Source organism: Scophthalmus maximus, chromosome 14 (assembly GCF_022379125.1).
Source record: "Scophthalmus maximus strain ysfricsl-2021 chromosome 14, ASM2237912v1, whole genome shotgun sequence".
Taxonomy (NCBI): Eukaryota; Metazoa; Chordata; class Actinopteri; order Pleuronectiformes; family Scophthalmidae; genus Scophthalmus; species Scophthalmus maximus.
This window is the reverse complement of record NC_061528.1, coordinates 20,244,976-20,259,304: the sequence shown is the minus strand read 5'-3', so window position 1 is coordinate 20,259,304 and position 14,329 is coordinate 20,244,976. Positions and strand designations below refer to the sequence as shown.

At 40.2% G+C, this 14,329-nt stretch overlaps 1 protein-coding gene across 1 annotated transcript; it reads right to left on the bottom strand.

Annotated features, from left to right (window-relative positions):
* Nucleotides 1-2,315: 2,315 nt before the first annotated feature.
* Nucleotides 2,316-11,483, bottom strand: arglu1a (arginine and glutamate rich 1a). The gene is made up of 4 exons (XM_035651654.2): nucleotides 10,905-11,483; nucleotides 7,496-7,721; nucleotides 4,690-4,773; nucleotides 2,316-3,870 (listed from the first exon to the last, which is right to left on the bottom strand). Exons 1-4 carry the CDS (start codon nucleotides 11,234-11,236, stop codon nucleotides 3,706-3,708), a joined length of 807 nt encoding a protein of 268 aa, XP_035507547.1. The 5' UTR covers nucleotides 11,237-11,483; the 3' UTR covers nucleotides 2,316-3,705.
* Nucleotides 11,484-14,329: the final 2,846 nt, after the last annotated feature.

Below are 14,329 nucleotides of genomic sequence, written 5' to 3'. Positions count from 1 at the left end.
CAGCACAGTACTGCGGGTGCCTCCACTCAGAGCACTGCTGTGGTGCACTTCAAGGTTCTTTCGCGAGGCAAGAGCGCCCACCAGCGGAACAGCTGCCTCACAGGCGGCAGAGGGAAATCACACAACAGTCGAATAATGTTGAGTTTTACATATAAATGAAAGTTTAATGTCACAGAGCATTACTTTATAACACATAAACTAGAACGTTATAGAATTTCTAAAACAGATAGTGTTTCCTTACATAGAGGGGAATTCCACGTGACTTTTATTTTTTTTACTTTTTAGTTGTTAATAAAATGTTTTGCCTGCTTATTTTCAACTGGATTGAGTTGCTTGATCTGTTAATGCATTAACTACACGGTGAATTGTCTTATTCAAAGGAGCCTGATAAAAGGTTATTTTACGCTATCAGCGACATTAAGGTTCTTCATAGACTAATTGAAATGGCAAACATTTACACTTCCTGAAAACATGGAATGTTTAGTGAATGGCCTCTATTTTGACCAGCGCGCGCGTACAGACACACACCTCTGTTGTGTGAAGTTTCGCCACCTTTTAACGACTTAATTCGATCAGTGCGTTTAGATGGCGGCTCCAGCCCGTGGCTGTTTGTTCAGCCGATGATCCCCCGTCTTTCCTTCCCTGCCCTGGAATAAACACAGTGAGGGCTTCGGCCTCTCACACACTCGCTGAATGTTGATTGTATCTGCGTGGACATGAGATGGATCGGACTGTAACACGTGTTAAAGGAAAGGCAAGTAAAAAAAAACCTATGGAACATTTCTACAGACATTTATATACATATACTGATATTAGGACTTGTAAAATTACTTTTTATCAAATGTCCGTTTATCTGTAAAATAATAATAATAATAATAATAATAATAATAATAATTGGATGAAATCTTTTTTTTTCCACCCCAGGGCACGAGTGTTTTAGGAATATTTTACTCATTTAAAGTGTGTCACTGCTCTCTGGCACTGAATTAAACATGCCTGGACTATAAATTGTGCGGCCCACGGTGCAGGTCCATGTAAACTTATACAGGTTTGCGGTGTCCTGAAATCATTTTTGTAGTGAAAACTGTGCATGACGGCACGGGAGCAGCTCGAGTTTCTTTATTTTTAAACCTCTTCCTTCCTGTCTCTGCGAGGCTAAAACAACTCCCTCAACCCGTCACAGGACCGGGCCGCTGACAGAGGGACTGCGCGCACACACTCACACACACAGAGAAGTTCACAGGAAAAGACTGTTGTCTGGTGGCCTTGTTGATTGTTCGTTACGTTACTGGGATTAAATAGAAATTATCCTCAACTTGCAGTCTTAATTAATACACTTCAAGTCAACCACAAACAGTCAACTACAAAAAAACTGAATTGTGTTGAATTGAGTAAAATATTATTTAAAATTGGACTGTTATTTTCTTTATTATTATTATACTAGCCTATTGTTCCAAAATTATTTTCCTTTCTCCAAGTTTGATTCTATTTATACATAGACCTACTAAAGGTATAGCCAAGTCAAATTTATTTATCTTTGATTCATTTTATTTTAATTTTCTCAGGCAGGATTTCAAAGCCAGCTGTGTTTTACCCGCAACAACAAAAACCTTGTTTTATTAAACGACGGCTTTTGGAGGAGACTGGCAGCAGTACAGGCCGCGGTGGAGCAGTTTGTTCAGCAGCGATCGGGAGCGGCTCGAGTGTCCCCTCCTGCGGGGATTTTCAACCTCTCAACCTTCCCCCAGTTTGTCATGGCGGTCGGCAATGGACTGCCGTGGTGTATTCCGCAATTTAACTCCAAACTTCACATGCAAGTGACTAATGTTGACACCGGGAATGTTGAGAAAGTTAAGTCTGGTGATCTGAGTTTAAGAAGTCACCACATTAATATCTGAAGCTTCAGCCATAAATAGTCGACATGTATAGACCCAGAGTTGTGTTGTTGACCATTAGTATCTTGAGACAATTTGTTGTGGACTTGTCATCTGCTACATACTGGAAACAAACCAGAGGCTGGAGCTGCCATCAGCCGCGGTGTGCAGGGATTTTTTTTTTAACGTGACGTTGTGTTGGTCCCGCACGGCTCGACGGTGGAACATGGACGGCGGTGTGCATGACCCGCCAGTGATACCATTCAACTCAGGCCAGGTCAAATTGCTGCTTATTTAACCAAACACTCAATATAAACCCCTTCAATAAGTTAACCTCTGTCCAGACGAGTTTACCACCCACATCTCCGAAACTTCACTTATTTGTTTAATAAAGTAAAGAATTGTGATCAGTGAATCAAGAAAATCACACACACCAGTGTAGGCATTCAATGGATTTACTCAACTGTTCAGTCCCTTGACAATTGGGGAAAATTACATGACAAATTCAAAATCCCACAGCATAACAAACAGCCATTATACCCACCTGAGGTCAGCCTCAGTCACAACCACACACACATACACTCATGCTCATTCATTCACACACACACTCGCTCTAACCTCAAACCTCATCTTACCTGAACTTGTCCATCCAGTACGAATCATGACTTACCAAGGGTGGCGCACTGCCACATTCATTTACTACAACAAAGTTTAGGGACAGAACATCAAGTCTATGGTCGGGTGTTTTCGTGCATTTCGGTTTTCCCATAGAGTCTGATAAAACAAAGCTCAAGTATTTATCTTTACTGTGAAGTTTCCTTTTGTAATTGTGGATCAATTTCAAAACACACTCTTTACTTGGGGGAGAAGGGGGAGTGGGAGTGAGCACATCACAGCAAAGCTAACAAAATTACATCATACAGGAAACCTTCCCTCTCCTCCATTACCCACAGGCCCCCTTATCGTAGCCGGGACATGTATCCTGCTGAAGGTTTGTGGTTCAGTCATGGGCAGCTTGGTAGTTGAGGCACAGTTCACTTGCACTGCAGTGACTTCAAAATCAAACTAAAGCTCATGGTTTCCTCTCTGGAAAACATGCTGCTGTGTTCATCAGAAACAAATAATATTAAAAAGTATTTAAATAAAAGAGGCTTGGGATTTATTTGGTGAGCAGATCACATGTGCACAGGAAGTAAGGTGGAAGAAACTACCTGTCCGCTAGCTGGGACATTAACTGTGCTTTTTAAGGCTGTGTTGTGATTTGTCACCACTGCTTCAGCCACTTTAGAAATTGGATTTAAAAAAATTTAGAACAGGAAAACCACACCTCCACTCCCAGGCTGCACATGAGTTCTTACAGTTAGCTAAACTAGACAAAGTAGACAATATTCTTCTATATCAGGGACTAGCATTCTATTGTAGTTTGCTGGCTGTAAAGACTTGTAAGAAGAGCACAGGTCCAGAGTTAAGACTTACAGGGCAAAGGGACATGTTATAGCATTCTACATCAAAAGTTCAAGTTTGCCAAAAAATGGAGGAAAAAAAAAAGCAAAAGTCATCTGTGCCGTAGGGATGAGAAGGGTGGAGGGAGCGGTCAAATCCTTCAAGGGTGAAGAACTGGCTCCTCTTCAAGGTCAGAGAGGGACAAGGGCCTTCACAGGGACAAGCGAGTTAAAACATTGGTTTGCACCCCTTTCCTCGGCCTTCCTTCAGCACTTCCAAAACGAAGCGAGCGCTCCACAGAGGAGGAGGAGTGGGGTCAAATGATGAGGAAGGAGAGCTTGATGGGGATGAAGGCAGGGCATGACATGAGGACAACGAGGGAGCAATTTCATTCAGTGGCCTTGAGGGAGAAGGAGAGCTTGGGCCTGGACTTGCCCTTGCCAAGGATCATTTTCTGCTCTTCCTTCTGCTGCCTCTGACGGTCCTGCTCCAGCTTCATGCGCTCCTCATGAATCTTTCTCTGCTCCTCCACAATACGCAACTGCTCCTCAGCCTGTCACAAACCAGAAAAAGCAAACACAGCACATAAAATAAGGTCAGATGGTAAAAAAAAAAAGGTGACCTACAAACAAAAGTGTCCACAAACTGCTGGCTGATATCTCTTTTTTTGTGTAGCTATTTGCTTCACTCTAAACTTCTCCAATCAAGTCCGTATTAAATAAAATAATGTTTAAAAAACACTTAACTTTTAAAAATGCCTAATCGATTCAATTCAAAGCCACTGTGTGGATTGTTATTGACGTTATTCAGTCATGTTGTGGTGTGGTAAAGCTTTGAGGTCTCAAGGACAATAAAAGAGCACAAATCAGACATGAAGGGTCAGTCTTTCTTCACTTAATGTCTGTACATTTGGCAATCTGTGAGCGATATCATGTATCACTGGACATGATCAGGACAAGTTCACCCAAAATTGTTTAATATAAAAAGGCAAAATTTTAATCAGGAAGGAAAACAGCCCAAACAAAAGTGTTGTGTTAAAACTAGGAGAATAGTGCTCGTTAATTGGTGTGTGCGATTCTAGCCTGGCTGCAGATTCGCAATTGTCATTGTATAAACCCCGCCAATTATCAGATAAATCAGTTGTGATAGGACCGGCAATTTTTCTGCCAGAGGAAATCACTTTACCAATGGAGGGCTCCAGACAGAGTCTGGCAGAGCAAATGAAAGGTGCTCCCAGAATTTGTCTGGGTCTCAAAGCTAGTGTGATCCAGGCAGCATGCTTAAAATGACTGTGAATTTGACAAATGAGAGAAATTTAAAAAAAGAAAAGAAAAGAAAAAACAGCAGCTCTGCTGTTCAGAGCAGGGCGTACCAGTCTGGCCTGAGCATCTGCGATCTTGCGGTTATTCTCCTCCAGGATTTTTTCCAGCTCCTCCCGCTTACATTTTTCTTCCTCCTAGACGGGTGACACGGTGCTATGTTAGCGCATGAAGAGGTTACAACCAACAATCACTTTATTTACATACATTACACTCTTGCCCTCTAATTGTCACAAGCACGCACGCACACACGCACGCGTACAATCACACACCCAACTAACTCATTACACCACAGAGAAGTTTGTTTAGCCTCTCACATGACCACACAGTGGCCACCTGATTTGTTTTAAAATGCATAGAGGGGGTAAAAAGCATCAAAACTGGGTGAAAAATTAACCCTCTGCTTTTTCCGCTAACTCTACTGCTGATTTTACCTTCTTAGGAAAATTAAAAAACTAAGCCACACATTATGAATTACCGTGAGAAATGCATTAAAAAACACAGGCATTCAAAAACGGGGAAACCCATTCATCACACTCAGTAACAGAGAACAGAGAATATGAATGACAGACAATACAATCTAGAAGAAAATACAACTGCTGTTTTTAACATCATTATATGCCAGAAAAAAGGATACAAATAAAGGAGGGAATAGTTTTGGCTCACCAATGCACGTATACCTACGCATTTTCCTTGCCTGTGTACCTACACAACTGGTGAAACCATTCGGCATTTAACGGTTGAATATTTACTGTCTCGTCCGGACTGTGTGGCCCCTGCAGAGACAGAGAAGCGCTCCTGGGGTGGAAGGGAGGGTAAGTAGGTATGGGGGGGGCTGCCATACCGTGCCCTCAGCATTCCTCTTTATTACTCTTATCTCTGTACTGCTTAGCCTGTGCCTGCAGCAGCAGCACTCTTTTGTTATTTTCCTTTTCTTTACAGTGGTTCAGTCCCCGCTGAGGCGATGGAAGAGTGAAGGACAGTACAGTACAAAGTGGTGTCTGTGTGTTCGAGGAGGACCGGACCACGGTACACTTACAGTACAGGACACAAGTCACAGGTGAGCTGAAAGGCTGCAGGCCAGCTTGGGTCATGTGCTAGTTAGGAAGGTGGTGAGTTGTGTTTCCAAAATAAAAACAACACAAATGTATTTACAAATAACAATATCAAACTTAGCAGCAGCCCTATAGGAGAAGCAAGTCACGAGTGAAAAAAAACAGTACATTTTTTTTTCTAGGGTGAAAGGCTCTTTATCTGAATAAAACGAGGAAAATTAGAAAAATTTTATAATAATATAAAGAATATAAATGAACAGATAAAGGTAAGACCAAAGAGAGTTAAACTTGTCAAAGAGGAAACAGGAAAATGTAGTGGCCCATAATTACATATTCCAGAGCAGAAGATTCTCAAAATAAGGACTGTTAAAGATAAAGTAGGGGTGCTGCTAAAGAAAATCTGCACAGGGCAAACTGTCTGTGAATGTAACAAAAATTTCTAAACAACAGAGTTTACTTCAATGTGAGAATTCCAGAGATAAGTTGTTTCCACTGAAAAAACCTAGTCGATTACAGTTTTGCATCTAGTAGACTGGATAAACTAAGCACTAACGGCTGCCCCTTGGGTTTTACTTATAGAACAGCCTTGCTGCTACGACTCAAGTTGATAACGTGTCTTAGATCAAGGGAGTAGAGAACATTGCGGTAGTGACAGAGCATAGGCGGGAGATGGGTAAATAAGTCAAAATGGGTAAAGATGGCACAGACTACATTTCTAAACCTATCAACACCAAGCCACTGGCTGCTCCTTAAGCAAGTCAGGGTCACTAGGCCTAGCTGTCCCTCTCATTTATAATAAACTATTAGTGTTGCATAAACAAACTGCTTTCTCTTAATGGCGCCTGGTGAGGTGTGGCACTGGGTTTGTCAGAGAGATGTCTACATTTATTTTCCAAAAAGGTGCAAAGAGACGAAGAGAAGCTTGGGATAGTTCCATTGACTGCTATATTATAAAGACCGCTACAGTATCGGCCTTCTTATTGCATTAAAAAAGTCACTATTTAAAAAAAAAAAAACTTGATCTATACCAGTTGTCAATTTTTAGGCATTCGGGAACTGTCAGTGACTCTAAATAAAAAGATTGTTTTATTGACAGATATTAGCAGAGATACTGAAAATATGAAAGTAAAAGATCAAACCGAATCAGAAAAAAACAGTGATGTAAAAGAAAGAAAGTCGATGTTTGTAACCCTGCCATAGCATATTCTCACAGGCACATTAAGAAATCTTCTTTAGACACTAAGATTAACAGTGGTGATACTTGCATACCTGCTTCAAGTATGGAGCATGGCCCCTGCCATTAAAAATTAAAAGCCCGGTACTTGTAAGCTTCACAGTGCAAAACCTTGAAGTGGCTGCAAAAATTAAAGTATGATGAATATAGAAATATGTTTCCCAGTGAGTAACAGGTGTTCCTGCACAAAGCTTCTAATCTCACACTTGAAATTTTTAAGAAACGACCATGTAAGGTTAATTAGGACTGACGCAAAGATCAGTTTTTTACAGTTAAACGTTTATAGATGAACACAACTATGAGAAGAACTTGATAGTCAAACAAACATGGTTTTTAACCAATTTGCACAAATTTGCCCTGCAAAATGGCAACTACCCTCCCTGCAGTGAAAATTGTACCATGGCTGGGTTACATTTAGGGGGTGTCCCTTCATCTCCACCATCCCTGCATGTCCCATAGAAAGCCACAGGTCAGACCAAGTGACTGGGAGGCAGATGGGTATAGGGAGGTAAGGGGTTGCAGAGGTATGGAGGGAAGGAAGGGGCTGCGTTCCAAACGACCGAGCGTTACCTCTCTGGCCTTCTGCGCCGCCAACTCGGCCTGCCGCTGCCTCTCTAGCTCCTCTAGAAGTTGCCGCTCCATGATACGCTTTGCTTCCTCAACGCGCCGCAGAACCTCCCTCTCGATCTCGTCCTTCCTCTTCTCCAGCTCCTCCTCAACCCGCTTGGCCACCAGCTCCTCCACACGCCGTGCTGTCTCCTCCTCAATCAGCTTCTCCTCGATCTCGAGCTGCCGGCTGGAACACAGGGGCAGAAAAATGAGAAACAACTTCTGGTCCATGCCCACTATGCTGACACATAGGAAGAGGGCAAATGATGCCGACCCCTATTGTTACAAATTGCTTAAAAAGCTTGGGATAAGTACACATCCCTTTATCTAGAATTAACTTGCCACACTGCACTGTCAAACTATCAAATACTTCAGTGTTAATTATCTTAAATGTAATAAAACTTTCACTAATGAAATGATTTATATTTACAATGTCTCTTCATGACGTCCTCCAAGTGTGCCAGTCATGGCAACCAATAAAGCCCCTTTCACACTGGCCAAAAAACTTGTTTAAACCCGCTTACACTCGGCGTTTTCTGCAATGTGAACGTTTAATTGACACTCAGCCCCGAATCAAATGACTGCAATAGACCCAAAAAACCTGGGTCTACGCTGTAATTTTGGTGGAAAGGGTTTAAGAATTGCCGTGCTCCTTGTGTACTAGTCATTTTCACCAATCAGAAGTTGGCCAGCACCAACACGCGTGAAACCAAAGAAAAACATTGCATAAGTGGAGTGGCTTCCGTGGAGGACGTTGCATTGGACAATTTAGTCCGAAAGAAAAGCCGCACTTTGGTGATGCGGGAGTATTTCACGTTTGAGACGACAGATGCTATTGTGCAAAGCATGTCGTGGAACAGTCGCTACATCCCGAGACAACGGCACCAACCTGTATCAGAACTTGAAAAAACACCACAGGCAGCTACATGACGAGTGTCTGGGCAAAAAGTCAGTGAAAGTAGTGACACCCAAGCCCCGTAGAGCATGTTATTTAGATGCTGCTCCTGAGCCATAACTGAATAACCATCCTATTTCAATGTCAGAGATTGTTTACAGAAGGGTCATATTATTTTCTTATTGGTATTATTATTATTACTTTATTTATTTAAGACAGTCACGGCTCTTTAATTGTTCTATTTTTGAAGAAATGTAATAAATACATTTTGGAAGCAATTCATATCTAAAAATTTCTCATCCTTGCATTAGAATAAAGAGTAGTCAATATTTTGATGGCATCTCACGTGGTAATGCCCCATCACACATTTTAAATCTATTACACAGTAAATGATGAGCTAAAGCTTGACTTAAAAAAATGATATCGCAAATCAAAAAGCAACCTCAATATCAGTCAGAAAAATCCTATTTACACATTTTCCCAAAATCGTTCATCCCTACTAAATCGTTGAAACAAAATACTATTTCAGATGTGTTTTCCTGCATATTCCCCTCAAATGAGTGTGTTTGCTGGAACTTTACTGTGCAATACTCACATCAATTACCAGGTTCGTTTTGCTACAACGAATGATAATCCTGAATTAATTTCCTCGTTGGTTTTTTATTTGTTGTTGGGGTGTTTTTTAAAAAAAAAATCAGGTAACTGCAAGGATCTTATGCCTTACTCACCGGTGTATGAGCTGCCCTAGATATGAAGCATCCATTGTCTTTTTCTCTCTCATCCCATTAAGGAAAAGATCTGCTGAATGGTGACATTTCTGCAGTGGTGTAACACTGCTGCACATAGGGGAAAGACTGCAGAAGAACTATGACAAATTTTGATAAGCGAAATGGGGTAGAAAGAGATCTAGCCTCAGCGCACTGGTTAGATGAGGAGCTGCAAGTGCTTTAGCAGAAGGGCTAAACTTTTAGCCTCCAACGTGTCATCTCAATTACCTATTGTTGTTATTCATGACTGACATATGGAAAAAACACTTATTTTATGCCCAAATTGAATGTTGACTGAAAACAGCACAGAACAGTGCAAGTATTCCGAAATGCCAGTCTACAACCAACGTGGGAGTCAATGAACCTGTCTAGCTCAGCAGCAGGCGGAAGTCCTAATGCAGATGGAGGTCACCACTCATCCAGTGTACCTACTGAAAATGCTTTTAAAGGTTCTTACCCCCAAACTGAACAGGAAGCTATTAAGAATTAGGTGGGATGTTTTGAAAACCAACCCTGACAACTGTAAACACACAAGCAACCTTCCTTGGATTGAATTTCATCCAGTTAGCCAATGGGAAACCAGAGTACTTACACAACCCAGGACCAAGTCCTTCCTTTTCTGCCTGGTTAAGTGGCCCTCTGGCTAATTCACAGTAATGAATAAAATGAGCTACTCAGGAGGCCAGGTGTGGGGACAGTGGCTCATCTCTCAGGTGTCTGTGTGCCTCTGGCTACCACACAGCTTTCACAAAAGCAGCCAGTGGTCATTATGTGTGGCAACCACATTAAGAAGTTCTATCAGCAACTCCTGAAGCAGCTAATCCATTCTAACTTGCTTAGTCAGACAGTTGTATCCATTGACATTAGGAGTAGTAGATTTCTGAGAGGCGATTGAGTTTATTGCACGCTAACAGCATGTAAATGGTATGCTAACTATGACAAATGTTTGTGTTTAATAGTAGATTTACTCATTACCTAATAATTCCTAGTGAAGTTAACTAAAATGGTTCAACTACTCAAACAAGCCCTCAAAAACACCATTAAAGCTCAATTTATAGTATAATTTGTTTCTGAGGCTGAACCTACTAGAATTCTGTTAACATAATATTGAATATTTTGGTATGGTTGCTTATTAAAAAGGCACAGGAAATGCTAACACTTAATTAAAATTAAAATAACATAATTAAATTGAGCATCATAATATTTAGTTTAGATTGGTTTCAATTTAGTTTGAAGGTATTCCAGAATTCCCCAGCTTGGGATGAATAAAGTATTTATCTATCTATCTATTCAACCGACAGATATGTCACAACCTCAACAAAGTTGCTAAATTTGGTTATCAGTTAAACATTTTCCATCATAAATCTACTTAGAGCCTAATAATAAAAGACAAACTTGAAATACGATCTAAATAAAAAAGGTGAGCTGTCCTTTGAAGTTAGGTGCTTGTTGAGTTAGGGATAATAATCATCCCTGTGCAGCAGGGCCCTGTAGAGCAAAGCTGGTGTTAGCATGCTTTGGCGGCTAGCATGTTGGCATGCTTTGGCGGCTAGCATGTTAGCATTAACTTATTAGCGTACAGAGCTAACGTAACCTATGCAACTGATTGATGCCAGGCTAGCCTAGCATTCAGCTTAGCACATATTGCAGTTCAATGCGGATAACGTTACGTAGCATTAATACCGAATCTTCAGTCAAATATACTCACATTTTCCTTTGTCTTTCCATTTCTGCCTTTCTTTCTTCCTCCTCCTTCCTCTGCTTCTCGTCCAGGGCATTTCTCTTGCTCAGTGTCCTGCCGAAAATGTCGATGCGCTCCGGCGGCGAGGCTGCTCTCTCTCTGCGGGTCGAAGTTGTGGTGGACCGAGAACGGGAACGAGACTCTCTGCGCCGGTTCCTTTTCGCTTCTCGGGACTTCGAGCGTTTCTTCGACCTCTCCCGGTCCCTGGACCGCGACCTAGTACGGCTTCGTTTCTTGCTGTGCTTGCTGCTTTTTGAGTGTTTGGACCGAGACGAGCTGCGGCTCCGAGAGCGGCCCATGTTGACCACCTCCACAAGTCGAAGGCTCACACCAAACTGCTGTGTCTTGGCTATTATGTGTAAAATATCTAGAATTCTGTTCGACCTACCCCTCTTTGAACGTGATGTTCATAATTACTGGTCAAATGGAAATGTTTCAGAAGGTCTCTTTTGGAGAAATAATAATTCGAAAATGGTTATTGTTTTGCCCTACTAACTTGCTATATAAAGAAAGATGGCGGCATGTCGAATTCGAAGTTTCCCAGCAGGCACCGCGGCGGTCGGTATTTTCCGGCGGTTTTCGGGTACAGTCCAATCCCAAACTGATGGAAGCCCATTTCCGCCAGCGAATAAAATACAAATTAAATGCTAAAAAATAAAATAAAATAAAACATTATGAGATAAAAAGACAAACTTCTGAGATATAAAGTCGAAAATTTGAGAAAGTAAGACGTACTTATCAGATAATCAAATTGATGAGATAGTAAGTTTAAAGTATGAAAGTAAGTCATAATTGTGGGATTGTAAATCATAGTTGTGAGATATAAATTCTAAACGTTGTGATAATAAGTCATAGTTATTAGATACAAAGTTTAAATTATGAGAAAGTAAGTCATAATACTCAACTTATTATTCAATTTCTCTCTATCTCGTATTATAACTTTTTTTAGTTATAAAATTATGACTTGCTATCTTATAATTTGGACTTTGTATCTTACAATTATGTTTATTTATCTTTTTAAATAGAAGCGCTGTGTGAATGTTTGAATATGACACAAGTGCTTTGAATGGTCAATGAGACTCGATGAGCACTATATAAATACAGTCAATTTACATATCATTTCGATTTAGCCCATGCATTAAACAAAAATGTATGTTAAATTTAATTAGAAAATAAAACCTGTTATGCTGTGTAAAATGTTGCTTTTTTTCTCTCATCTCAAATTTAAATACATGTCACATAAGAAATAAAGGTATTCCAGCCTCAACCTCATTAGTTTAATGTATATATATTCATGATATAAAATGGCAAGGGCCTCTTGTTCAATAATACAAATCAATACATACTGAGTGTTTTCTCCATATCATCCTCCCACGTCTGGGAGTGTCAAAGGTTCTGCCAGTAATGCACTGTATGTGTTTAGGTTTTTTCGTTTAAAATAATTTGTGATTATGTATATGTACTGTAAGAATTAGTTTCACACCAAACTGGAGAAATACATATTTACAGGAAACATTACACATGTTAGGGACAGATAGGGATAAGTCACAAAAATACATTATCTCAAGGCACCTGAGCCGTAAAAGAGACACAACAGTTCCAATGATGAGTAAGTACTTGGCATCAGTGGAGAGGAAAAAGACTATGTAGCAAACTAGTATATGGATGCAGGAACAGCTGCACTAATTCAACAACAAAAAATATCAGTGTGAATGCATGTTACTTTGCTACTTTTAACAGCCAGCAGGGCAGAACTACTCTGATTTCAATTATTATCCCTGTTTGACCTATATTTAACTCTGTGTCCATTTTTAAATACTGTATTCATGCACTGTTAAGGGCTAAAATGATGCCTTTATCAGAGCTTGTAAATATAGCGATGAGAGCATCAGCTAACCAACCAAAAGACAAGGGAGAAAAAAAACAACTACTCTATAATGACACAGTCCTGCCCGAAAAGATTGCCTTCCTATTCCGGCAAAATGAGGTCAGTGTGAGAAGTCTCCCCTGAGTGCTGCGCTCAAAATAAACTGTCATTACTTTATTTAAAAACACATAACACAAAAGCCTAGGGAATCAACTCTAAAAAGATCACACCAGTCAAGCTAAAAATGTGCTCCAACTTCAGAAATATTTTTTGTCATTTAATTTTTTCTTATTAGTTGCAGCTTACAGTCTTATTTTAGAAGAAAAGAAATAGTTTGTTCAAATGAAGAATATGCATAATACTTTTAGTTGCTTAGAACCGATAATGGTTGACAGTTCAGTCGCGTTCATACTCACACTGATGAAAAGGGCTTTTTGTGTTAAGTAACATCCGTTTATGCGCCTGTATTGTCAGATTGAGTGTGAGCACCACCACAGAAACATACTCTACATTTACTCAGAATTAAAGCAAAAAGACACTATGAGATTTCATTGCCACGAATTTAAGGGAAGGTCTTGGTTCATCTATCCAGGAGCAGCTCTCTTTCTTTTTCCTCTGCTTGAAGCCAAAGAATTGATTATCTGTAACTTATAGTTGTCTTTTATTTCAAAGGTCCATAAATGATGTTCCCAGAGATGAGAATAATTGGTATTATAGAGCCAGAGATGTCTTGTTTTTCGCTGTGTAAAGGAAAAGCGAAAGGCTTAAAACCCCTTATGATGAATACTAGAAAATGTTTCATGGTGGTGGAGAGGAAAGGGAAAGGGGGAAAAAAAGATGAATTGGAGAAATAGTGGATATATAAATGAAAGAATTTGCAGAGCTTCTCTGCTTTGCTGCTAAGTAGTTTGGGGTCTGTTAAAAATGGGACTGTTAGAGAGGGATTCGAAGAATACAAAGTCCAGGTTTCATGTTTCTCTAATCCGTATTTGAAAGGCTGCCATGCTAAGATTATCTCAAGAGAAACAATCCGCATATGTCAATGTCAGTCAAGGCTTAGAGGTGTACATGTCACTGGAGCACCACCTACTCCTTTGGTAGGAAGTGTTTTAGCCAAACTGATAACAGACTTGGTCACTTATTCTTTATTGACTGACTGCCAATCTTATTCACTGTTTAGCTATGAAACTCGAAGGAACATAATAAATGCCTGTAAGATGACAAGCCAAATAATTTCACCTCCCCTCAGTATTACAGAATTCTGTATGTCCTCATCCTTTAATGTGTCACACCCAGCGGTGAAAGTAGATTGAAGTTATGGCTGGTACTCAATACCCCAACCTTCAGAACTTCATATTCTCCCTCCGCACCAGCTTCATGTATCCTTGAACACATCCATTCAAATACCTTTATGGTGTAGAAAGAAATTAGACATCAGCATTAGAATCACATACAGCAAAATATTTATCTAAATGGTGTGAGTGCCAAGGAATCATTTGTGAATGTTGACAAAACTTTCAAAATT